This window comes from Heteronotia binoei, chromosome 21, assembly GCF_032191835.1.
Source record: "Heteronotia binoei isolate CCM8104 ecotype False Entrance Well chromosome 21, APGP_CSIRO_Hbin_v1, whole genome shotgun sequence".
Lineage (NCBI taxonomy): Eukaryota > Metazoa > Chordata > Lepidosauria > Squamata > Gekkonidae > Heteronotia > Heteronotia binoei.
Window position 1 is genome coordinate 144,531,167 of NC_083243.1, and position 26,452 is coordinate 144,557,618.

The following is a 26,452-nucleotide window of genomic DNA, read 5'->3' on the forward strand; positions in this document are numbered from 1 at the left end:
CTAATTTCCTGTCCACTCTCTAGTACCTTTATGTATGGACTGGTAACTTCCATTTCATTGTATCTGAAAAAGTGTGCCTGCACATGAAAGCAAATACTTTGAATAAAACTTTGTTGCTCTTGAAGGTGCCATTGGACTCAAACTTTGATCTGCTGTTTTATACCAACATGGTTACCTACCTAACTCTTATGTTTATGTGCAAAGTCTTGAACAAAGGAATATAACAAATCAGGTTGTACCACAGGGTTTGGCTCTAGGCAGTGAACTGCATAGTCTATTTATGCTAGCGTAAGTATCTGCAGGTTTTTTTTGAACAGGAACACAGTTCCGGCTAGCTTGGTATAAGGGGTGTGGCCTAATATGCCAGAGTTCCTGCTGGGCTTTGTCTACAAAAAAAAAGCCCTGATTTTTAACACTTCACCAGATACATGGAATGTATCTTCAGTCGGGGCTCATATACTATAAAAGATTATGAAGACAAATTACAGCAAGTGAGGTCAAAACTTCGTAAAATGTAAGAACTTAAATCACTAACATGAAAAGCTCAAGGCCGCGATGGATAAATACACTGAACCATCCGGGTAGAACGCAATCTCTCTCCGGTGTTACCACGGTACTTTACCGTATCTACTAGAGAAGACGCGCAGCAGCATCCCCGTTGCGGAATAAACTGATTGGGTGTCTGTTACGAAAGAGCTTACATTGAATCTGCGCCTGCGCCTTCGGGTGGGAGCTTGGCGGCCGTGGATCTCGCTGCCTCTCGCGATTCTCGGCGCCGGTAAAGGTTGATCCGGGCCTGTGTGTTGCCGGCCGGCTTAGGCTGTCGGTGAAGGGTCAATGGCGCAGCCGGCCGTGACACTAGGAGGCCCTGCGAAGCAGTCGGAGACGGAGGTGCTGGCAGCGCAGGAAGTGGAAGCTGCCATGGAACGGCGTCAGAAGCTAATTGCAGGTGACGGGAGGCGGGAGGCTTCTGTACGTGTGTCAGGGAAAGCCGGGAAAACTGAGCGGGCGGGTCGCTAGAATGAAGCAGGTTGCGTTGAGTTAGAAGACCTCGGGTTGGGGTCAGAGATCGGATGTAAAGGGGGATATATGATAATGAGGAAGAGTTGAGTCGGAGCAAAATGGGCATGCTCCGAACTAACACTTGCACCACATTCCTTTGCATGTTTGCTGTGAAATGAGCCCTGTTGGACCTGATTTAAATGGGGCTTAATGTTGTGTAAAGTCCTGACGTTACTGTATTCGACTCTGCCTGGAAGTCACACCCTTTGCCATAGAACAAAGCAGGAGTCAAGTCACACCTTTAAGACCAACCAAGTTTTATTTAGAACGTAAGCTTTCGTGTGCTCTCTAAGCACAGTTCATCAGACGAGGGGATCAGCTTAAGGTATAAATAAAACTTGGTTGGTCTTAAAGGTACCACTTGACTCCTGCTTTGTTCAACTGCTTCAGACCAACACGGCTGCCCACTTGGATCTATCCTTTGCCTTAGAAGTCTTTCGTCACGCATGATGAGTTGATAACAGGTTTTCAGGCACTAAGTTCAAGGGGACTCTCTTCTTAGTTCTACACATTTAAAACAGAGCTCTGATATTGAAATCATGTTTTGGGACTGAGGCCTGGACTACATCTATGTGGGTGCACACGTGACAGTTTGTAGGGCAATATGTGCTAAATTTCAAAATAGATTGAAGTCTCCATTTGGTTGTCTTGTTGATCATTATGTCTGCTGAACTGATTTCTTTCTGAGAACTCTCCTCCTACGTCAAGCAGCACTTCAAATATTTTAAAATTTTTACTTCGTATCATTACTTCACTTTTATCCCCAGTGGGGACCCAAAGCAGCTTACATAATTCTCCTCTCCTCTATTGTATCCTCACAGCAACCCTGAGTGATTAGTTAGGGTGAGAGTGTGTGGGCGGCTCAGCAAGCTTCCATAACGAAGTGGGAATTTGAACCTGTGCCTGCCAGATGCCAGTCCCAAACTGAGTGCTATACCATATTGGGTCTGACAGATAACGCGCATTTAATGTGTGAAGGTCACTGTTTGGCTGATGGGACTGGCAAGGTCATTTAAGTAAGCAACCTAGTGCTTAGTGCAAAAAACATGTTGCTGCTTGTTGGTAGCTGCCTCCTGCAGGTTGAACATTATTAAGTCACACAATTGAAGTGGTCCCAGTAGAACAGCTCCCACTGACCTTGGTGGGTGGGAACTGCTCTCAGGTAAACTTTGTATTTACAATTGATACATCAAACTCAAGAAATCAATCAACTGCATTTGCCTGAAGAGTCTTAAATTTATAGGATAGAAGATGGATCCCATCACCATTTTTTTTCACACATCTAACAGATGATGGTGGGCATCATCTATTAACTTCCCTCCCTCAGGGGCAAGGTTTTCCCTCCATTTTTCTTTCACTTCTGTGACTGACCTGCCCTGCTCTTTCTTTCCTGAAGAACTCTGGCTGTCTCATCTTGTCACACTATAATGTTTTGGCTGTTTGCTCAGCCCAGGAACCTGAGGGAAGGAATGGGAGCCTCCTTTAACTTATACAACTTAAATGGCAGTGAAGAATTTTTTATATTCCAAATTAACAAAATATTTTATTCAACATAGAGGAGAAAGGTCAGGTGAAATCAGGGGTAAAATTTCTGAGGTAACTCAGTATAGATAACTCTGAGGTAAAATCAGTACACGCATAGAATTTAGTTCTTATGCTTCAGGCTAATGACAGTTCCTTAAGCTAAAGCCAGTTTGGTGAGGTGGTTATGTGCACAGACTCTTATCTGGGAGAACCAGGTTTGATTCCCCAATCCTCCACTTGCACCTGCTGATGTGACTTGAGTCAGCCACAAGTTCTCACACAGTTGTTCCTCTCGAGCAGTTTCTGTCAGAGAGTTCTCAGCTCTACCTACCTGACAGGGTGTCTGTTGTAGGGACGGAAGGGGAAGGGAAGCCTCTCTGAGACTCCTTCGGGTAGTAAAGAGTGGGGTATAAATACAATCTTTTCTTTTCTTCTATTCAGAGTTACTTTAAAAAATTGTTGAGAGGCTTTTGTCCCAGTGTTTCTTAAACATTCCAGTACACTTTCTTTGAGTATTCTCTGACTCTTTTGGTTTTCAGAAGGTTGATGCACTCTTTCCAGTACCCAGACACCTTCTCTTGAAACACCAGTACTTATCTCGAGTTTTTAAACTGACTCTTAGGGACTCTAAAGGCAGTTTCCAAGCACACCGGACTGGGGATCTCTGCACTCATCAGAGCTAGAAATTTCCCTTCTCTAGAAGATTTATCCCTTTTTCTTGGCCTGAATGGGAGTCTTTATCTAACTACCCACTTGTCCTTGCCAGCTTTCTGCAGTTCTCCTGTTAAACTACTGTCAGTCAAGCCTGAATTCCAAATGAATTCTCCTTGTCAGTGTTCAACTCCAAAGTCTTTCTCTGCTCAACTGATGCTAACCAATCATGTCACTTGGAACAGCTTCTGGCTCAAGGCTCTCTGTTTCTGTGAAGAATTAACCCTTTACAGACCTTCAGCTGTTTGTACAGCACTTTTAAACTTTTTAAAAGTGCAGTCCATCATCCTTTTTACATGTAAACACGACCCCTTGGCCAATGTTATTCTCAAAGAGCTTGGAAGAAGGTAATAAGTTGTTTTTACAAACAAGTTTAGTTGATGTTAATATTCTTATAAATGGTCATAAAAAGCTTTTGACAATGCATGGTAACATTGTCAAGAATAAAAGAGCTGCTTGTGTTGGTATATAGACAGCCAGCTCACTGAAACCTGATTGACTATCCTGTGGAAAATAATTGATGTCTTAATTTCTTAATGAAAATAGAAAATTAAACGAGTCAAAAACAAAGGCTGACATGGGTCCTTTCTTCCCATCTATGTAGTAAGCTTTTGAAGCTAATAGCTAACACATAACTGAGACAAATACTAATAGGTCCAGAGATGTGGTGTACTGGCTCTGTTCTACTGGGAAGCAGGGCTGCTGCCAAGCAAGTCAAACCAGAAGAGCACGACCAAAGTCCAGTCCAAAGTCATGGGTTACAGAGAGCAGACAGGTGTAGTCCAATCCAAGGTCAAGGAGTTCAGGAAGCAAGTAAAGTCCAGTCCAATATCCAGGGGTACAGAGAAGTGGGTTGTTCAGGTCCAGGCTAGGGTCCAAAGTTCCAGAAACAGGAATAAGACAGGTGGCAGAGGCTTCACCTATATTTGTTGAATCCACACTCAAGTGCCATTCTGAGGCTCATCTTATAGCCAAACCTTAATGAGAGCTGGCTATTTGGCTTGTTAAGCTAGACCTTAACAAGCCAACTATCTGGCAGTCATCTAGCAACTACTTACTTGTTACCTCAGTTGACAGCTGATGTTGGTTCATGAGGTGTGCACTCCTCCTTTTTTCTTGGAGCTTTGTTGACACTGGGCCTGCATGGGTTGAGGAGAGCCAGGTGGACTTAGAGCAACTGCTGAAGGTTTTCCCGCTTCAGAATTTGACTTGCCATGGCTGTGGGCTGTAAAGAAGATGATGATACTGGATTTATATCCTGCCCTATATTCTGAATCTCAGAGTGGTCACAATCTCCTTTGCCTTCCGCCCCCCCCCCCCCACACACACACCCTGTGAGATAGGAGGGGCTGAGAGCATTATCAGCCAGCTTGATCTTCTGTTGCTTGTCTGCTGGTTCAGGATTGCGTGTAGCTGGCTCTTCTTCTTTGGCTCCTGAGTACACCTCCTCAATGTAACTGGGTGCAGACTGACTCACAACATGCGGGATGCTTCAAAATGTCAAGTTGATCAACATTTTTAATAGATTGCATTTTTGTAACTGCTACAGAGAATGACCATCGGGTTTTCTTTTTTTGTTTTGTATTGATTTTTCTCCCTTCAGCTTAGTTTACTTTCTAGTCACTGTTTCCTTGGGCTTTCTTCTTTTGTGCTGATTTTTCCCTTGTTTTGCTTCCAAGCCGAAGGTAATTCAAAGCATACAGATACCCTTGGATTCCCCCCCTGCCTTTTGCTGCCCCTTGAAGGTCACTTCCCCCACCCACATAAATGTAGTTTTGCCCACTCTGCACTTTCTGTCATTCTCCCCCCCATTGATTATTTTTTCTCATATTATTTATTTATTTATTTCTTTTACAAACTGCAATATGACACTATGGCTAGTCTTGGATTGCTGAATTAAAAAATTAAAATGACAGGAATAAAGTTTAAAAGGAGTTGTGCTAAGTTTAGTTCCTTGCTAGTATTGACATGAAAGGGGGATTGGAGAGGAGGCAAATGGCAGCATCCCTAGTGCAAAAAAAAAAAAAAAGGATTTAAGCGAGGCGGAGGGGCAGGAATCATCAGCACAGAATGAAATTGACACAGGTTGTAAAGAGAGATTGGGATGGGAAGCCTAAAGTTTTGAAAAACGTTTTTCCCTTGAATGCTTTGGTGAACAAAGTTTGGGTGGGACCCTTTTAGCGGTCCCCAGAAGCCTAATGTTAAAATGATGGCTGAGCCACATGAACCTATTACAAACTGCCGAACTAAAGAATTGCTTGGGATCAATCCATTTGTAGGACAGAGTGCAGTCCACACAGGACAGGCTCTAAAAAATTGCCAAGATCACAACCAGTATGCAGGATCAAATTTGATAATCACAAAGAGAAAGCCATGCAAATTTACAAGGAAGGGCAGGAAGCATTACTGTGGAGATGTGCTAGGGCAGGGGTGTCAACCATCCATCCTGTGGGCCGGATCAGGCTTCTGGAGGGTGCCTATCAGGCCCATGAGCAATTGACTGTTGCCTGCTTCCTTCTGCATCACAGCTTGCTTTCTCAGGCTTGCTCAATCAAGCTACAGAGCAAACCTCTATTTTCTCCATTGGCTGACCAGCACAAGAAGCAACTTTTGTACAAAAACTCACAATGCCCAGCCATTTAACATTTTCCTTTGGGTCTTAGGCTCAAAGCATTGTCCATGAGATTTCTGTAATGAATGTCAATAAATCAAGAGTAGGTTTGCAACTTACAGATACACACTTGAACAACACCTGAACTGCATACTCAAGATTGCTACAGCACAGATATTATCTGCAGATTTTGATGCAGTAATTCAGAGCAAGAGGTGTCAGTTATCAGAGACTGTTAAATAAACAAAATATTGCAAGAGTGCTAATGTTTTAAGCATGTTTAATTTTAAGTTTAAAAAATGTTTGTGTTTCTGTCCTTTATAAAGTTTATATCTCTGCTATCTGGCATTAAATTTTATGACATGGAAGGCCCGGTCCAAGAATGTCTCATTTACTTCAGATCCAACCTTCATAACAAATGTTTGACATCCCTGTACTAGGATATTGGTGAAAATACCCTCCATTTTTCTTGTCAATTTAGTGGCACAATACTAAAAAAAAACCTCTCTAGATCTTCTGCCAGAGAACTCCTCTCCCATACAAATTGCAGCTCTTTGTGAAGCGTGGTGGAGCCAACTTTGTATTGGCGCACATACACATGCTGCTAACACTCAAAGCTTGTAATGTCAGCATCATTGGGTTCTACCGTGCATTCTGTACACTCGATGCATATGAGATTGTGTGACTCTTTCCCATTTTTCACAGTGGCCAATAACACAGCAGAGAATCCCCTAGTGCTTGCCAAAAGCTGCTTGTAAGTTTCAAAAATAGTCTTGTCAGTTTCAACATTGGTTTTTCCTCCTTTGCCTCTGTTCCTTTGTGTTTCCTTTCATTCACCAAACTAATGCTAAAATGCATGGGCAAAACTTGAACCATGGAGATTTAAATAAAGGTGCTTGCTGGACACTACTGTGATAGGGCAATTGCTTAAATTTAAAAAAAACTTTGGATGCCACCCTCCACATCACAAGAAATTAGAAAAGTGCATTTTTAAAATTGTAGCTGCAGAATAAATACAATGGAGGAAAAAGAATGGTGTGTAAGACCGGCACAGAATTTGAAGTTAAGCTTAAAGGTGTGCATGCATAATAAGCTGTGCATGCATAATAGGCCAAAGTCTGGAGGGGTTAGCCAAAACCTTATCTTTACAAAACAGTTTTTAGAAGCATCATTTGTATCCTTTAAATTCCTACTTGTCTTCAGTATATGGCTAGCGTTTGTATTCTGAGTAGTTAATGTAGTAAAAAGTAAATGTATTGTAAAGTAGTAGTAAATGTAGTAAAGTAATAGATAAAGCTGTATTTTATTTCTTAGAATGGATCCTTAGTAATTACTTTCAACACACCAAGAATTGCCATAATTTTGCAGTACAGTTGCAACTGGAAATGTTATGTCTGTGCTGTAACAATTTATCTTTCAGAATTGTTGGTAGGTGGATGGAGGAAATGTTGTATCCTCCTGTATGATGATGCTTCTTTGCTCTGGCTCATTCAGTCTGTTTCGCTTTAGTGAAGTTACTTGGATCAAAGACATCTGAAATGTTGAATTTTTCACAGTCACTTTAAAATTAAGGTCTAGTTTGATGTACTTTTGTGATAAAGCCACTGCACCAAAATCTTTGTTATATTGAGACTTTTTTCTACACTGGAACAGAGATAGAAGTATATATTCCAAATTGTACTTCTAAGTATCTTTAATTTCAGGTGTACTTAGTCAGTAAAAGTTCACCCAGAGTTCTTTGTTTGTAGTGTGGAGTTATCTAAATAGTGTTTAGGATTGTTTCAAAATGAATCTTAATGAGTTACTGCTTGTGTAAGAAATACTGTAATGGTAGCAAAACTGAATACACTGGGTACTTTAATGCTTTGTTTAGCTACTAGAGAATAAATGTTAAAACTAGTAAATAACAGGGAAATGAAACTATTTAACATTATCTTAAGAACATTAACAATGTTCTTAAAAATGGCAGAAACATCTATAAAATTATCTCGAAAAAATATGTCCGTCTGGTTTAGCAGTGTGTCTCTAGGTTGCATATAGCAGGTAGCAGATACACTGCTTATTTCTAAGGTTTATGATTGCACATCCATCAGTTGCCCACTGTGTTATGGCAGGACATTTGATCCTAAGTGTAGATGTTGCTTATCAGTCTGAGCACAGATACAATTCTGTTTATGATGACATGCTGGCACATCAGTGCATAAACCTCACCTTTAATGTGTGTTTGCTGTTTTAAGACTGATCTAGTGGCACCAGAATTGATGCCAAATATTCTTACATTTTTATGTAAATCTAAAAGATTAAAAAGTGTTGCACATGTAACATTCCCTTGTGTTTGTAACACTTGAAACCATGATCATTTGATGTTTTATTTTTTAGCCTCCAAGAACAAATGACTACTGCTTTAAAAAAAACAACATGATTTTTAGAGAAGAGATAAATTAGAGAAGAGAAGAGATAAATGTTGTGACAGGACTCTTTATGTTACTGCTGCTATTGGGGTTAACAACTGAATGCATGTAATATTACACAGATTCTGATGGGTTGAATTCTTTTTCTTATTTGGCTGTGATAACAGTTTATACAGCCATTTCTTGGTTATCCAGCTAGTAAGCTGCATGTTAAATTGCTTAAACTTACAAATGTCAGGTTTTAGTGTAAGTATTGGTTCTTCAACATAAACAGTTTAAAGGCTGCAAATCCCATTCTGTACTGTTGGTCTAAGCAAATATTTGCATGCACAGAAGCATCACTATATTTGCACAGGAGCTTTGATCCAAAGGAGCTTTTGTGGGGACTTAATCAGAAATAGTAACATACTTTCCTGCAGATTTTTTATATCTGAAACATTAATAGATCCGTCATTCAGAAAGCATTTGGGGGGTACATATATGCATTCTTTATGGTTCACTTTGCATAGATAAATCTGTCAACTCTGTACACGATTTCTCTCTGTGGCAGTTGAAAGGTGCTAATTTTAAGGAAAGGAATGAAAATGGAGAAGCAGAAGGTGTAAAAATGGTGTTCCTGTTGTTAGACAACAAAAAAAGCAGTAACACTTTGAAAATGTGTTTGATAATGGCTCTGAATTTAAGGCTAACAACAGAACTTTAAAAAACATCCACAACTATCTGGATGTTTCATCATCTTTCTGTTGATTCTGCCAGCTCATGACCATGTAATATCACAAGTGGGAATATTCTCTGCTCATTGTGCAATTATGACACTAGCAGTTGCAGTAAACACTCTGGGATTATTACTGTTCTTCAGTGGGTAAACTAGCCAGTTTGCCATATGATGTGTTATACCAGGGGTGGCCAAACTGAGGTTTGGGAGCCACATGTGGCTCTTTCACACGTATTGTGTGGCTCTCGAAGCCTCCACTACCCCATCAACTGGCTTGGAGAAGGCATTTCTCTCTTTAAATCACTTTGCCAAGCCAGCTGGTAGATTGGAGAATGCATTTAAAGTTAAAGTTGCTTTCTTTCCATCTCTCCTCTCCCCCATCTATTTGCCTTCCTACCTTGCAGCTCTCAAACATCTGGCATTCATGTCTTGTGGTTCCCAAACATCTGACATTTATGCTATGTGGCTCTTATGTTAGGCAAGTTTGGCCATCCCTCTGTTATACAGCTACCTGGCTGATTGAAGTCGCCATTGCATCTTGGTAACCAACAACAGGTTTCTAATACCTGTCAGTGGAGGCAACAGCCTGTGATATACTCGTTCCCCCCACTTACCACTACTGTTAAAGATATAAAGAAGTTTAAGAAGTAGGGTTTACTGAGCTTGAATCAGTTTGTCAGGTTGATGCATTCATTACTCAAAACATTATATTTTGTTTTATTTCAGGAAAGGCTCACACAGAAGGTGGCTCTGCACGAATGTCACTTCTCATCTTGGTGTCTATCTTCTTATCAGCTGCCTTTGTTATGTATCTGGTGTATAAAAACTTTCCACATCTTAGTGAGTAAGTATTGGACAAATGGTTTTAATTTTATGTTTGGGATCTCCATAAAATAAGAATATCTGAGGATCCTGGTGTTTGCTTCTTTAGGTCAGAGTATATAACTCCCCAGGTGAGAATTAGGCTCCCTGCCTTGGACTGGGCACTGCTGGTACTGAACCAAAAGGTGAGGAACCTGGGGTGATTCTGGATGCCTTACTTTCTATGGAGGCCCAGGTCACCACATTTACCAGATCGACCTTTTATTATCTCCAGCAGATCAGGCAACTATCTCTCTCCCACCCCGCCGGACTTGGCTAGTCACTTCCAGGCTTGATTACTGTAACTTGCTTTATGCAGGCTTTCCCCTGAACCTGGTCTGGAAACTCCAGCTAGTGCTAAATGGGCAGTACACCTGCTGACTGTGATGTCTGTGCGGGCATGCATTCAGCGTGGACAATCTCTTTTCTGAAGAAATGAAACAGGCGCATCAAGTCGACTATCTGTTGTGTATTATGACTTCTCTTATTGGCTGTATTAAGCAAATGCTAGCAATTGTCAGTTGTATTGGGTACATCTGCTCATACACACTGTAAATACAAACAAAGTTAAAATTTATTTATTTATTTTATTCGATTTGACTACTTCAGCTGTCAGAGGTTTGCCACAAAAGGGGTTGTAAAAGTATTGAAAATTCTTTGTTGGAGAATTTTGTCTTTTTTCCTTCTCCATAGATCTAGAGCAGGGTTTCCCAAACTTTTCTTTCCCATGGCCTGGTTATTTTTACACTTCTCCTTCATGGCTCACTAAAATTTGGGGGTGGAACCAGGAGACTTCGGGGGTGAAGCTGGGAGACAGGAATTATGTCATTTCCTGTGGTGTCAAGGACCAAGTGATGTCACTTCTGGGGCACACTGAACCAAAACTCCACCTTTTCCTGTGATGTCACTTCCAGGGCATTCCCCCAAACCTGCCGCCTCTTCGGAAGTAAATTCATTTTCAGAAAAATCTCTCTGACTCTCATGCTGAGCCAAAATGGGGGTGAAAAGTGGGCGGTACTCTCTTTTCACCCCCACACCTGCATGCACCTATCTGTTTGTGTATTCTTCTCTAGCTTGCAAGCACTCCTAATGCCCATGTTCAATTGCCTGCACCACCTACACATCCCTTCCTCAACAGCACTGGCCAGTGTATGCAATTAGGAGTGCTGTTGCCATTGCCATCAGGAATGCCAGCACTGTGTACCACCCACACTGGGTCCTGGCAAGCTGCTCTACCTCAAAATATGCTGACACATTTAGTAGGCCCTTCCTTCAACTGCTACTACTGGAACCCTGCCTCAAGCTACAACCAAGCTTGCTTGGTTTCAAGAGAATCTTTTGACAGCTATTTTTCATACTTTTCTTTGGTTGAAACATGGGGAAATTGCTGTGAAAGGTAGCAGAGAATTGTATTGCAATTAATGAATTAATTTCAAGTTATATGAAGTTCATACAAGCTTTTCTGCAGTTATCCCAAAAAGGATATTTATGAGAGACTTGCAGCTTTTTACTGGCTGTTTCCCATGCCTTTAAAAGCAACCTGTTGTGCAGATACTTAGCCAGTGAACTACTTTCATCCTTTTTAATATCTACAGGAGGAGTTTAATTTTGGTGTCAAGACAGCTGTTAAAAGCAGGACCAGTAAAATGGTGCCAAGTTCATAGTACCATCTCCCAATGCTGTTGAGATATACCGCAGTAATCTCCAATAATCTCTTTCTGCCCCACACCTCTTACTCTCACTCACTCACACAGAAATCTCATAGAAGGCCACAACTGGGGGTGCCAACTTTTCATTGGCAGAGCTCCTATGTCTGCAACAACAATATGATGAACAGAAAAGTTTCAGCCAGTAAAAATGGAAGGAGGGAAAGGCTTTTGTGGCCCGGTACCAGGTCACAACCCTGCAAATGGGAAATACTGATCTAGAAGTATCCAGAGCTGCTTGATAAGGAGCACTGACAGTTCAGCAGAACTGAAATTGGTTTGCATTTTTGTAATACAGCCATGTCTGTGGACCTTGCCTTTGTACTTACTAAGAGTTCTATAAATTTTTCCCAACATCAGTTCTGTAGATAAACTGAGGCATTCATTCTTTACATGGTTTGTTAGTCATTTCAGCTTTTGGAAAGGCCTAGTGCTAATGGATCCTTGTCAGTTGTTTTCTATATTTTCCCCCATTTAAATCTCTGTATTTAATACATTTGTGTTCCTTTTATTCTGAAATGCTTCTACAATATGTAGTGCCTCGTGTGCTTGATCAGCACCTTTTTTAGTTAGTACTTGTAACACCATATGCTGTGAGGCATGATTCATGAAAAAAAAATGACAAATGAGATAGGATACTAAACAGAGTTGGAGAACAAGTAAGTTGAACATCTGGGAAAGTCTCCAACCTGCCAGCTCAGTGCAGTAAAATGGGAATTTCTTTCCTTGAAGGGCTTTGAGAGATTAGAGAATCAGCTCTCTGGGGTGCTTTATGTAGTAGATTTCTTACCATGCTGTTTGGTTTAAATGACCCTCTAGATTTTTCTACAATTTTTGTCCTTTTTTCTTCTGCTATATTATGTTCTGTTTATTTGGGGGGGGGGGGGTTCACCGGTTCCCTTTAAAATAAAGTTCTTTTTATAATGCCTTCCTTATGAATTACTCTGTGATCTTGCATCTCTTGACCTATCTTGTCCAGAGTTATTTTAAGACTTTAATCCTTTCAGTTGTTGAAATTTATTGTGAAGTTCTTCACTTTCTACCTGCTTGCTGTTTTTCATTCCCTTTTCTAGAAGATGATCTGTTCTTTGAGTTGCTTTACTTTGTGATATTGTAGCTGATTCCTTCAATCTTGCACTTTGTCTGCAAGTACATGGTTTATAGTGCTTTGCTTGGAGCAATCTTACTTTTGGGGAATAAAACTTACTTTTGGGTAAACATGTACAAGATCAGTGTTCTGTTCTAGCTTGCTCTCTTTAAACTTTTTTATCCAATATATTTTCAAACGAGACAAGCTTCTTATTCTGAGTTAACTGCTACAAATGACTTTTGTTGAAAACAGGAGTGCTGCATCTGCTACTATGAGCTATTAAAATTCTTGAGCAGCTAATTTATGTTGAATTTATGTTTATATTTATGATCATTTTGCATGATGACTTTGATTTTAATGTTGGAGGGGTGAGGAAGGAAGTTAGAAATTTTGGTCACCTAAAATTGCTTGTGAATATTTGCTGAAGTACCTCTAAACTTAAAGGATTTACAAAGCTACGTCCTGATGAACTTACTGGTTACACATAAAGGGAGGAGCATGACTGAAAATGTAACCTGCTCGAACAGTTCATCAACATACACATCCTGTCTTTTAATAACCTCTTGATTAAGGTCTCCATGCATTACATTTTCGGTACATAGCCAATATGCAGGTGGGACACTCCTGCACTGGTTCTCTTGTATCATGAGATGAAGCAAACATGTTTCTGCATTCGGCACAGCGGCAGTGGTCGTGTTCCCAGTTGCTCTTGAAGGGAATGGGCCGACCATGCAGTTTTCGGGGGTTTCCTTGAATAGGAAGGCCCAGTAGGACCCTCGTTGGGGGGTTCTCAAGGTAGGGGGGGCAAGAGGAGTAAAAAATGGGAACTTTTTGTTCTCTTTTGAGCTCCTACAACCCCTGAAGCCCGGATTGTGCGGACGCCAATGGGCGGAGAAGCTGTGAATAATGGGGAGGAGGAGAAGTGGCGGTGAAGATATACGAACAACAAAAAAGATAACAAAAATGACTCTCTCAGCAAGGTAAAATACAGACTTTATGTCATATACTTTGGTGAAAATATCAGGCTTAAGAGTGATAGACGGTTGAGTGGAATATCATGCCCTAAAGGAGATTGTGCAGACAAGAGCAGAGGAGGGTAGAGATGCTGAGACGACGGAGAAATGAGGACAACAGCGCAGCAGACTTTATTAAAGGTTTAGTAAAAATAGACTGACTTTGCAGGCAAGTTGTAGTCTGTGATATCTGGATGGACAAGACAATATTTGTGGCTAAGGCAATCTCTTTGAATTGGGACGAATACATTAGTGTGCTTCGCACGGATGGTGCTCGGCAGGGGACAGACTGGTTGTAAGCGAAACACAAAACGATTGATGATTTGGAAGTTTCAGCACAACGAGCAAACAAAAAGGAGGAAAACCAGAGAAGGAAGAAGAGAGAAGAGAAGAGAGAAGAAAGGACAGAAGACAGGGACTTTAGGGAGCTTTTAGAAACTTTTAGGAGATATACTGGACTGTAAAGAAATGCTTTACAGATGGCTGTGAATGAATGTGAAATAGAATGAAAGTGAAATAGAGAAACAATATCAGAATGCAGGTGTAAGTGAGAGATACGGAGTGGGTGTAAGATCATTAGGATCTGTATGGAAGGTTGACTGGATCAGTTTGAAGCAGTAGAGTTTGAAACAGCAGGGTTTGGATCAAGAGGGTTGGCAGTGAGAGATTTTGTGAATGGGTGTGAGTGTTCAATTATTATGAAATAGAAGAAATTAATTATTATAAAATAGAAGCAATTTATTCAGTAATTCAAGTTGGTTTGATTTGAACCATTTTATTATTTTATGAAATGATCTAAGTAGTTTGATTTGAATTTGAGCAGAGAAAGGGGAAGTATAAAAATTTATTATAAATATAACAAATGATAAGCAACAGTAAATAATAGTAATAATTAAGAAATATTTTGTGATCATTGTATTGATAATCAATCTCCCAAACTACTTACGTACAATCAAGATGAGTAAGTAAGGAAAACACCCTTCCCTGAATACTAATACAAATAAGGATAATACAAATAAGGTTAAAATAGAATATTTAAAATAATGAATATGTTAGTCAAGACAGCAGCCTCACTAGGTGCTTCAAAATCATTGGGGCGTACAATATTTCAGGACATGATCAAAGAATTACAAGATAATATGCAAATTTATTTTAGGACAGTACTGAATCAGATGCAGGTGAATCTTGCAGAACAGATGGGTGGATTACATTCAAAAAATGGATGGCCTACAGGAACCAATAGTAGGAACTAAGAAAGAGATTTTGGGCTTAAGTCAGTCTTTAAAACCTCTGGATATTAAAATGAAGGTTGTGAATCAAATAGTGGAGGTAGATAAGACAACTCAAGTGATTAAAGAAGGAAAATTAGTTAGTCCTGAGCTGGAACAGGTAATTTATAGTTTGAGACCTCAAGAGGTTTTGGAACAAAAGCAAGAAAAAGACTTTTCACATGGTGCAAGCGATGCATTGGTAGTAGTAACAGAAATGGAGACCTTGGATACAGAGGAAGAAATAGAGGATCCATATAAGGGTAATTCAGCTCATAATAGAAGCTGTCCTTCTCAGAAGGAAGACCATAGTACTGTCAGTAGAAAAATGGGTAAGGAGGCGAGGTGCAAAGTCTTAACAGGCCAATTATTAAAAATTACGGAACCCTCCAGAAACGAAAGGAAGGAAGGAGATGGGGGGGGGGGGAGAGAGAAAGAGGGTGAAATGTTTTTTTTTCTTCCTTTTGCCAAATATTTTGTGAACAGAACAGAATTAATGTAAACTAAGGAATGGACTGTTGCCTTATTATAGGATATGCAATTGTAAATAATGGTATGTGGATCTACTTGTTATTTGATCATAGTCGAGAATTCAATACCGCTTATATTCTGAAGCAGTGCCATAGAATGGTTTTAAAACTGAAATAAGTAAATTATGGTTTTATATGTTTTATTGGACTGATTGTATTGTATAATGTTGTGAGCCGCCCTGAGTCCACTTGCGGAGAGGGCGGGATATAAATTGAATGTAATAAATAAATAAATAAATAATTTATTTAGTGGATGAAGCCGGTTAAAAGATTAGTAAGCTAATATGTTGGGAGAAATGGGGTTAAAAATAATTGTGAAAAAGATATAAGGTTGTGTATTATTGAATGTATGGAAGCTGCATTCTCCATCCTAATTTATGTTGTTTTGTTTAGTTTTGTTGTTGTGGTTGTTGGCTTTGTTTGTATTTCATTTGTGTTCTTGGGTTTTGGAGAAAATAAAAAGATTAATAAGACAAAAAAAGAGACAAAGCAAACACTATGAGCATAGCATTTGTGACCTTCTTCCCATTACAGCCTATAAACTTGTTCAAACTGCTCCTTAATTTTAGAATCATGATGCAGCATGTCTTTGTTAGTTTTTTGCTTGGTGATCTGTATATTTTGCTGAATTCTTTCTTTCTTTGTTTTGCATATAGGGAGGAGAGAGAATGTATAAAGGTTCCCAGAGACATGGATGACGCTAAAGCCTTAGGAAAAGTGCTCTCTAAATACAAGGATACCTTCTATGTACAAGTACTAGTAGCCTATTTTGCTACCTATGTTTTGTATCCTTTTATTATGAAAAATGTACATTTCATGAAATATGGTGTGAAATAGTTTTTTATGATACTTTTATGCCTGCATGTTGATAGTAGCTCCCCTGGTTGTTGAGTTAAAGCACATATTTGATCAACTGCAGTTGACATATTAATAGAGCAATCCTGACTGGGGATTGAATAGGAGCCAGGTGACCCCCAATGCCACCAGGTGAGTATTGGGGAATAAGAAACCACCAGGAGAGCAAAGTCCATACTCCATAGCTGACCTCTCCCAGATTTCAGGCCAGCAATTCATATGCTGATTGATGTGCAATTTTTAGAAATTAAAATCAGGGTTATTCAGGGCTATTGAACTGCCATTCAGTTTCAGTTTATGCTACAAAGCACACTTCCATGAAACTATAGTAATATAATTTAACAGAGAGACAGACAGAGAACTGAGATTCAGTATTAATAAGTGCAAACCATATTGGTATTGCTGATTAAAAGAACAGCATACTTTAGTTCTACATTTTCTAGATTGGATGTTGTAGAATGGTCACAGTCTTCTCAACAGTCATGGTGTGATTTAAAAAAAACAACAAAAAACCTTAAAGCATGCTGTCATGATCGGTACTGTGCTGAAACAGAGGCCTAGGGAGCCTGCGTCTCAGTAGAAACAGACAGCCTACAATCCCCAGAATGCTTGGCACTGGTTTCAGCCAATCAGCCAAGTAGGCTCTGAGGAGAATGTTTAAAAGCACTCTCTGGAGACAAACGCTCTTCTTTCCTCCTGAGAGGCCAAGCAGGAAGGATGGCTGCTGTTTAGGAGGAAGACTTTCACTCTGAGAAATTGAGCAGGCCGAGGCCTGGGGCCTAACAGACTAGGACAGTTAAGCTCAGTCGCGTTAGGGACTTAATGCTTATTTTCCTTCACTCACGTTACTATAGTTTTAAAGCATCTTATTTGTTCATTTCCCCTTTATTGATTTTCCTCTTTAAAATAAACCTTTTTGTTGTTCTTTGTTACACTGCCTGGTCTATATGCCTATTTTCTTGACCAAAGCAAGGGATTGGGAGGGTACTCTGAGCCTTCTCAAAGGACCCTAATTCCAGAGTGGTGTCAGCATTAGGTGGCACCCCCATGTGGGTCATGACACATGCTCAAACAACTGACTGTACATTCCATTGAAGCCATTGGTGAACACAGTTAAGCTGTTGCTCCTTGTTGAAATTGGCATGGAGCAATCCTATGTTAACCACTGAGAGTATACTAAATAGGTGGCTAAAGTCAGTTGTTGCTCTGAGAAGTGTACAAGTATGTTACAGGTGTTCACAAACTTCTCAGAGGTGTGTGCACTTACATCTTAGGTGTATCCTCAAAAGGAATGGAGACATTCTTTAAAGAGATATGAAGGTGCTGTTTGCCTAAATAGCATAGGCAGTACTCCAAATAGTAAGTTTCCATTCACATGTTGCAAACAAAACCAGGTTTGTTTCTTGTGGTAGGAACCTGCTGAATTTCCAGGCTTAGAATCATAGAGTTGGAAGGGATCTCCAGGGTCATCTAGTCCAACCTCCTGCACAATGCAGGAAACTCACAAAATACCTCCCCCTAAATTCACAGGATCTTCATTGCTATCAGATGGCCATCTAGCTTCTGTTTAAAAACCTCCAAGGAAGGAGAGCCCACCACCTTCTGAGGAAGCCTATTCCACTGCGGAACTGCTGTAATGGTCAGGAAGTTCTTCCTAATGTTGCACCGGAAACTCTTTTGATTTAATTTCAACCCATTGGTTCTGGTGCTACCTTCTGGGGCCACAGAAAACAATTCCACACCATCCTCTAGATGACAGCCCTTCAAGTACTTGAAGCTTGAATGCTCCCTCCCTCGTGTGAAATCGGAAAACTTCAGCTGCTGCCATCACAATTACTTGTGATGATGTCACAAGTAATTGGTGACTTCCCTCTTCTATCTGTCTATGTGGCATGAGGGGGTGAGGGGAGTTCACCATGGTTCTTGCCCATCAAGAACTACTTGTAAGATCTGAATTGTGCTCGACTTTCAATTGTTTGTGGTGGAAATATTTTTGAGATTAAAACTTTTACAAATTATGTTTGGGGAAATTACATTGAATTCTTGGTTTATAAGTGATGAGTAATTTGATCCTTAACTAAAAATAATCTAGCCTGCAAACATTTGCTATTCCTGGGTCTATATTTCTGAGTATACTCTCAGGATTTCTGTACCCATTTCCCCTAGCTCTGTTTCTTGTCTGCTTGGTAAGTATTGCAGCTGGGGATGTGTTTTCTCCTTCCAAATATTTATTAATGGTATTTGATCTGTTGTGCAGAAATAATTGTGAAACAGAGCTGAAAATCTGACTTGTAGCAGTTATTAAAGTGATGTACAAAGGAGTTTTCTATTTAATGGGTGTTAGGCTAGACAGTGATCCTAAGTTTATATTTAGCTGACCAGGTGACAAGTACCAATAACTGACATGTTAAAACAGGACTAGTTTTTTCCCCAAGTGGGATCCTAATATCGAAACAAAAGAATGAAACATGTAGTAGAAACACAATATTTAGAAGTGAAGGCAGTACACTGTTGGGACAACTGAGGTTTTCTCTTGACATGAATGGAAGGGGCTTCTAAGTTAGTGGGGCAGAGTTTCAGACAGGGAGTACATTCTGAGGTGCTGAATTATTTAGTAATCTAATATATGCTGCTAACCACGAAAATACCACTTTCTGATTCGTAGTGCTCAATTAACATGGGAGAATATTTTTAAAATTACAGTGCCTTACAAGTAAACTAAAATGGCACTGTTTTAAAAGGGAGAATTGTTTTTTAATGTATAGATCTGCCCTTTACTACAGCATTTTAAAAATAAATATTGCAACTGCATCTTAATTACACTCAGGATGGCTACAGAAGGATATTGAAAACATACAAAGAGCTCTGCTGGATCAGACCAATGATTGATCTGGTCCAGTACCTGTTGCACACAGTGACCAACCATTTACTCTGGAGGACCAACAGCAGGGCATAGAGGCCAAGGCCTTCTCCTGATGTTGCTTCCTGGCGCTGGTATTTCAGAGGTTTACTGCCTCTGAATGTTCTATTTAGTCACCATGGCTAATAGCCACTGATAGAGCTAGGCTCCATGAATCTGCCTAATTCTCTTTTAAAGCCATCAGCCTGTGGCTATCATTTGATTAATTTCATTTGTTTAAAGAAATTAAGTGGTTTGAGGGGTAGAACTGTACTATTCAATGGGGCTCTTCAGATGATGGTAGTCTACCAAGGACAGTTTCCTTATGAAGATAGTAGTTGCGAAGAACTCAATTAATATATATATATATATATATTTGTTATTAATTTGCAGTGCTCTGGACTTGGGGCTTCTTTCTGTTATATGTTGTCCTATTTAGTTGGGAGACCAGTCGTGTATAGATATCTGACAGAAAAAGCAGTAAAATGGTCAAAACAGGTAAGGTTACTTAAACATCTATTCCTACAGTTTTTTAATTATTTATTATTTAAAGCACATTTATGTTGTCTTTCTACCCAGTCAGGGTCCATAAAACAATTAACATAATTTAAAACATTTGAGCAGTTAAAAAGCTGTATTGTACACACATAACATGAAATACTATTTAAGGTCCAGGCAGGTTTAAAATGATTCATTATAGGGGGAAGCCCCAAATAAAAAACAGGCCTGTATATAATTGTGAGCCACAAAAAAGATATCTCTCACCAATTTGTCTCTGGCCAAGTTTCTGTCATCTAAGTGCACGCAGATGTGAGGCAAAAATCTTATATGCCAGAAGAAACACCCCCCAAAAATTCACCTGCTGGCGAAATACTTCAATATAGGGAGACAGATAAATCTCCCTGGGGAGTGTGTTCCAAAATAGTAAAGGTAAGTTTAGGGAATGATATGTGAATGGCCCATTTTTCTACTCCTTGTCAAAAGGGTTTAGTAGGGATTAGTTTCAGATAGTAATGTCCCAAAACTAGTAATAGTGTTAGATGCTACTGTGACAGACTCCGGCAAGTTAGTCTGGAAGCTGGGAACAGCCTTGCAATGATTGGCTGGGCTGCAGCTATGGTAACTAAAATGTAGCGAATTGAGACACTTGGAGGGAAGTAAAACTCCTCAGGGTTTTAGATTGAGTTCAGTTGGAGCTTGAGTACTGAACAGTTAGGAGTGAAGACTGTGTACTTAGGCTGATCAATTGTTGAAGCAACTGGTAGGAGCTGAGAACAGCCAGTGGGGCTGAGTTCCTTGAGGAGACAGAAATGAAGAAGAAGAAGAATTGCAGATTTTTACCCCACCCTTCTTTCTGAATCAGAGACTCAGAGCAGTTTACAATCTCCCATATCTTCTCCCCCCACAACAGACACCCTGTGAGGTGGGTGAGGCTGAGAGGGCTCTCATAGCAGCTGCCCTTTCAAGGACAACTCCTGTGAGAGCTATGGCTGACCCAAGGCCATTCCAGCAGGTGCAAGTGGAGGAGTGGGGAATCAAACCCGGTTCTCCCAGATAAGAGTCTGCGCACTTAACCACTACACCAAACTGGCTCTCATAAGCTTCTGTCTGTGGGAGAGTTTGTAGTCAGAAGAGAGTAAAAACCAGGCACCTTCTGTGAGAGGAACTCTCTCAGAGGATCTGTCAGCACAATACGGCAGACTCCTAGTTAAACTGAGAACACTCAAACACTCAGAAAGGAGGATTGGATTCTGGTGGCTAGAAGGGAATCCCAAGATTCAGACTAGGAATCTAGCTGGGTGGGTCACACAGGAGTGAGGGGCTGGAAATAGCACTCAGAAGGTGTGGACCCTGTATGCTAGTGAGGGAGAATTTGACCTGGCACAAGGCAGGAGTCCTCAGTGTGATTGGCAAGGAGTGAACTTAAACTGTCGGGTGCCTAGTTTACTTTAGTTCTGACAGGATTTCTGTGTGTGTGGCTGAGGGAAGGTGACTGGGGAAAAATTATAGTAGTCACCCTGCCAAGCTAACCCTGACCAGTTCCTCACAGCTATATTTAGAATAGTGGGAATGATCATGGTATTCCTATCTGAACATAATATTTGTGTTTAAAGAAAATCAACATTAGCAAATATATAGGTGAACTAGAGCTCTTCTGCACATGTGTTGAGGTCACAACTTTTCAACAGCCTATGAGGGATTCTGTGAAAAAAGAAAGCTCACATGCTCCTCCACCAACATTAGTTGATTTCTTAATTTACTATATATTTCCTGTTATTTCAGATCAGCCATGATAACCATTTCCCATGGAACAATAATGCTAATGTGCACCTTTATTTAATCTGCCAGATATTTTCATTCTAATTTTCAAGTAGTGTTAATGCGATAAGAATTAGCCAAGTAAATTTCTAGGACAGGCTTTTTTTAAAAAAATCATTATTTTTATTTCTTACAGGTTGAACGGCACAGAGAACACCTCATTAACTACATAATATTTTTGAGAATAACACCTTTCCTTCCTAATTGGTTTATCAATATAACCTCTCCTGTAATAAATGTACCACTGAAAGTATTTTTCATTGGTACTTTTCTTGGTAAGAATTCTGATTAATATTCAAGGTTTCCAAGAATGTAATTCAAGTTTTACATTTTGTATGATTCCTTAGTATATAGCTCCATCTGTTGAACAATTGTAGAAAAATGAAGTAACTTTCATGTTTTGTTTTTTTGTAAGTAGTTAATTGGCTTGTTCTGTGTCTGTGTATGTTTCTGTATGATGTATGAGTACATTCCATTCATTTTGTGGTGTTTGCTGGCCTCCAAGCACGCAGTCCCATGTTGTGCATGTCTTCTGCTAATACTTCTGCCTGTCCTGCAAACTTTTCTGGAATCAGAGGGTTATTTATTTACTGAACTGCTGTAAGTTTAGATGCATATTTCTCTAAATATCATTAGCTGGGTCTTTTTGAATATATTTGAACATATGAAGCTGCCTTATACTGAATCAGGCCATCAGTCCATTATGGTTAGTGTTGTCTACTCAAGCTGGCAGCAGCTCTCCAAGGTCCTAGGCTGAGGTCTTCCACATCACCTGCTGCCTGGTCCTTTTAACTAGAGATGCAAGGGATTGAACCTGGGATTTTCTGCATGCCAAACAGATGTTCTACCACTGAGCCACAACTCTTCCTTCCCGAATAACAAAAGATACTCGGCAGTAGAAGGTTTAAAGACTTTGGGGTTTTACATTTTTTCTGTAAGTGGAGGCGTCTGATTTTTTTTCTTTATTCAGGAGTTCCAGTTGCCTTCACTTACAGTGCCATTCTGAACAGAGCTATACTCTTCAAAGTCCATTGACATCACTGGGCTTGGAAGCATGTAGCTGTGCTTAGGATAGCACTGTTAGATACCTTCTTGTTCATGTTGAAATGAGTTGAAACTAGGGGGGTGAATTTGGATGTCATTGAACAGAAAATATATCTGAAAACAACCATTTCAGGTTGTTTTGAGGATATCCAAAAGGCCTTTAACACCACTACATTCCTGGTAGTAATGAAAATTTATTCTAGTGGAATTTCTGGAGTATTTGAGGGGGCAGGAGAGGGGGTAAGGAGAGAGAAGAAGCCGGCCTTTGCAAACAGCTGCTTGATACTACCTGTCAATTTTAAAGGGAGATTATTTCCTACAAGAACTCTGGAGGCCAGGTCTACTTTCATAGGAGCTGATGGCTCTTTAAAATGTTAAGGGACAAGATAACTCCAAATAGATGTTCAGGAACTAGAATTTATAAATAGTGAAACAAACCTTGGGATGGAATCTTTGAGATGACATACTCTCTGAATAGAATAGGGAGCTTGACAAGGGATTAAAACCTTGATAGGATACTGCTAATAGTACAGGTCCCTGGTATGGAAATGTTTGCTAACCAAGCCTAGCTTTTGAAATAATGTAAGTACTTCAGTAAAAGCATATATCTGCTTGTTAATCTGATAATAAGAGATACAGAAATAGGTAAAATAATAGCTGTTAATAAAGAGTTGAAAGGTTGTGTTCATTCTAGCTGCATTTTGAGCAAAAGACATTCTGACTATAATTGTAATCTCACTGGATGGAACTCAAGGAGGTTAATTCTGAATAAATATGCATAGGATCACACATCTACTGTGAAAATTGATTCCCATCATTAACTTTGTAGCAGATTATAAAATACCTGTGTTTTCATTAAGGGTTTTAAGTATGCATTAATTAACTTAATGTCTCCTGCAAGTGAGTCTTCACTTATGACACAGATTCTGAATTTGTGTCTTAAATTGTTAGGCTATCAGCCCATGCAAGCGGCTTCAGACCAGGTTGCAACATGGAAAAAATGGGGTTAAGGGGCAGGGAAGAGAGCAAATGTGTAGATTTTCTTGTTGGGCTTCAGATTTAATGTTAAAAATATTAGTCTGCTTTGAAGCTTTTCATTGTTTCTGATACATTCTCACAATTCTCTTTCCAGGTGTTGCACCGCCATCTTTTGTAGCAATTAAAGCTGGCACAACACTTTACCAGCTTACAACAGCAGGTGAAGCTGTTTCTTTGAACTCTGTTTTTGTCCTCATGATTCTGGCTGTTCTCTCTATTCTGCCAGCTGTCTTCCAGAAGAAACTTAAAGAAAAATTTGAATGAGGGCCAGCCTGGATCTTCCTTCCCATATTTCATCTCAGGATCAGCACTATTTGTATGATCGGTTTTATATTGGATCTTTAGCAATTAAAAAAGGAGACAACTGTGAGAGACATATTTCTGAACTTCTTGCTCTGTTTATTTATGGGGCACAAAGTAATTGCAGTCAGAATAAAAGTGACTATAGCTTTTTAAAAAACATGAGAAACATTCTTTTAACTAATCTGTGTTATTTAATTTGAATGATTATATAACATGCCTTATCTGATTATTGTGTGTGACTTGATGACTTGATGGGAATAATTCTTTCCTGTTCCCCCTTTCTGTTCATTTCTTCATTGTTTATAAATCCTGAAGAATAATGGACTGCCCAGTGGAATAATGGTTTTCTTGAGTAATGAAGTGCAGGGACAGATAATTTGCGCAATTATGTAAATGTTCCTGAATTTCTTTTTGCCTGTTGTTTTTACATTAACCACAGAAATGCTGAAAAGTATCAAGTAACATAACTTTTACAGATGTGGGGGATGGACCTGGCACAGTTAAATGCTAGAATTTGAACGTTTGTCAGTATTTCAGATGTATGACAACTGTTTCTAAAATGGCAAAAACTGTATGAAACCAATTATTCAGCAATGTCAAATATAACAATTATCAGTATATAGTTGTGAGTGCACATTGAATTAGAGAAAAGGTAACTCCTGCAAATATGTCATTAAGTGGATTAAGTATGCATCAGTTTTTAGACTAAATTATGTAACGCAACCATGCAGAACTTGAAAGCATCGCCTCTGATCTGGAGAAGCATGGGGTGTCTGTATTGTGCATACCATGCCCTGACAAGCACATGTCCTCATTCATTTTTATTAGCCTGCAGATTAAATTAATGAGAAACACCTAAAAATGTGGCAAATCAACTTTTACACCTGAAAAAGCATACATAAGCAATCTTATATGAATTGTATATTTTGTACATAGTTCTTGCAAAGGAAGGCTAGCTGATCATCTGTAAAGCTAAAATTCGTTTTCGAAATGGAACTGCTTATGTTTTGTTTTCAAATATTACTGGAAGGAATTGATGCCATTTTGAATCATTATTGTTTTCTGTTGTGGGGTTCCATGGTACTGTTCATGATATAATGGTTCTTAGGCACATGCCTATCACTGGGAATATCTACTTTATATGACCATTTCTGTAGGAATTTATGCAGCAAGCAGTATATTTGTCATGAACTTTTTAAGTTTCATAAATCCAGATTACATTCCAGTTTTCTATCTCTGTCTGAATCAAAGCCGATTTGCAAAACATAGTACACAGGTAGTAATGCACATATAATATTGGCTTGACTGAAGAAGTGAAGACTGTACCTGTTGGCCCTCTCTTGGCTCCTTTAAAATTTATGGGCATCCTTTTGCTCTCTGGCATTCCCCTACTACTAGTTTATAAGCCATCCAAAATGTGCAGCATTCTTTGGCTTTGACTAAAAGTCCTGTGTGGCTCTTCAGCACATAATCTTTAATTTCATGCTATGGAATTCATAATCTTTAATTTCATGCTATGGAATTCTTCAGATGTCTGCTTTGCCAGTTCAAAATCAGCTGAGGATAAACAGTACTGTAATGAAATCAAACTAAAATCTCCAGGATGCTTGGCAACTGTGAGGCATAAGATGGAAAATTAACAGTTGTGGAATATAGAAATGGTTGAGCACTGGTTGTGTTTAAGACACCAAATGGTTGTGTTTAAGACACCATTAGGCACAATATGTACATAGTGAGTCACAGTGAGTCTTGTGAAAAAATAGTAGAAAAGAACTAAGGTTGGAAATAGAAATGACTTCAGAGCTCTGTGATTGGCTGTACTTTCTCTTTAAATATGTACAAATAGCAACCACACACATTCCAAATTTGGGTTGAAATGTTGATGGCAAAGGCAGCATAACTAATCTTACACCTGCTGTCTGATCTCCATGTAGTTTATGCAAATGTATAAAGAGAAAGGAATATGTAGGGAGACGTTTACCCTTTGTTTGTCCACTTACAGTCCAAGTCCATATTGGCTCTCCGTGTTTCAGTTTTGTTGACATTTAAAGAGATGGGAAAATCTGAGGTGATATAATAACCAGTGTTCCCTCTAAGCTGAGTTAGTGTGAGCTAGCTCACAGATTTTCAGCCTCCGGCTCACACATTTTTGTCCTAGCTCAGGAAGGATGACCCAAGAGCACAATAATTTATGCAATAGCTCACAACTTTAATGCCAGTAGCTCATGACTTTAATACCAGTAGTTCATAAAGTAGAATTTTTGCTGACAAGACTCTGCAGCTTAGAGGGAACATTGATAATAACCATCTTCAAGTACTTGAAGGGCTGTCATATAAAGCATGGTGCAGAGTAGTTTTCTGTTGCCCCAGAAGGGTGGAGTAGTACCAGCAGATGGAAATTAAATCAAGAGTTTTGGGCTAAACAGGAAGAACTTCCTTACAGTTAGAGTGGTTCCTCGGTGGAACAGGCTTCCTCAGGAGGTGGCGGGCTC

General features: G+C 39.6%; 1 protein-coding gene across 1 annotated transcript; it reads left to right on the forward strand.

The window, feature by feature from the left end:
- The first annotated feature begins 374 nt into the window (after window positions 1–374).
- On the forward strand, window positions 375–24,578 carry TMEM41B (transmembrane protein 41B). Its single transcript, XM_060261721.1, has 7 exons — window positions 375–949; window positions 9,761–9,878; window positions 16,159–16,287; window positions 18,450–18,543; window positions 19,650–19,754; window positions 21,712–21,850; window positions 23,752–24,578. Exons 1-7 carry the CDS (start codon window positions 838–840, stop codon window positions 23,919–23,921), a joined length of 867 nt encoding a protein of 288 aa, XP_060117704.1. The 5' UTR covers window positions 375–837; the 3' UTR covers window positions 23,922–24,578.
- The last annotated feature ends 1,874 nt before the right edge of the window (window positions 24,579–26,452 follow it).

Excerpts from the sequence above, each read along its gene's own strand:
- TMEM41B (XM_060261721.1), top strand. The coding sequence starts at position 838 with ATGGCGCAGCCGGCCGTGACACTAGGAGGCCCTGCGAAGCAGTCGGAG. Across the intron at positions 950-9,760 it reads GCGTCAGAAGCTAATTGCAG|GAAAGGCTCACACAGAAGGT; the intron begins GTGACGGGAGGC and ends GTTTTATTTCAG. Across the intron at positions 16,288-18,449 it reads TATTTTGCTACCTATGTTTT|CCTGCAAACATTTGCTATTC; the intron begins GTATCCTTTTAT and ends AAAATAATCTAG.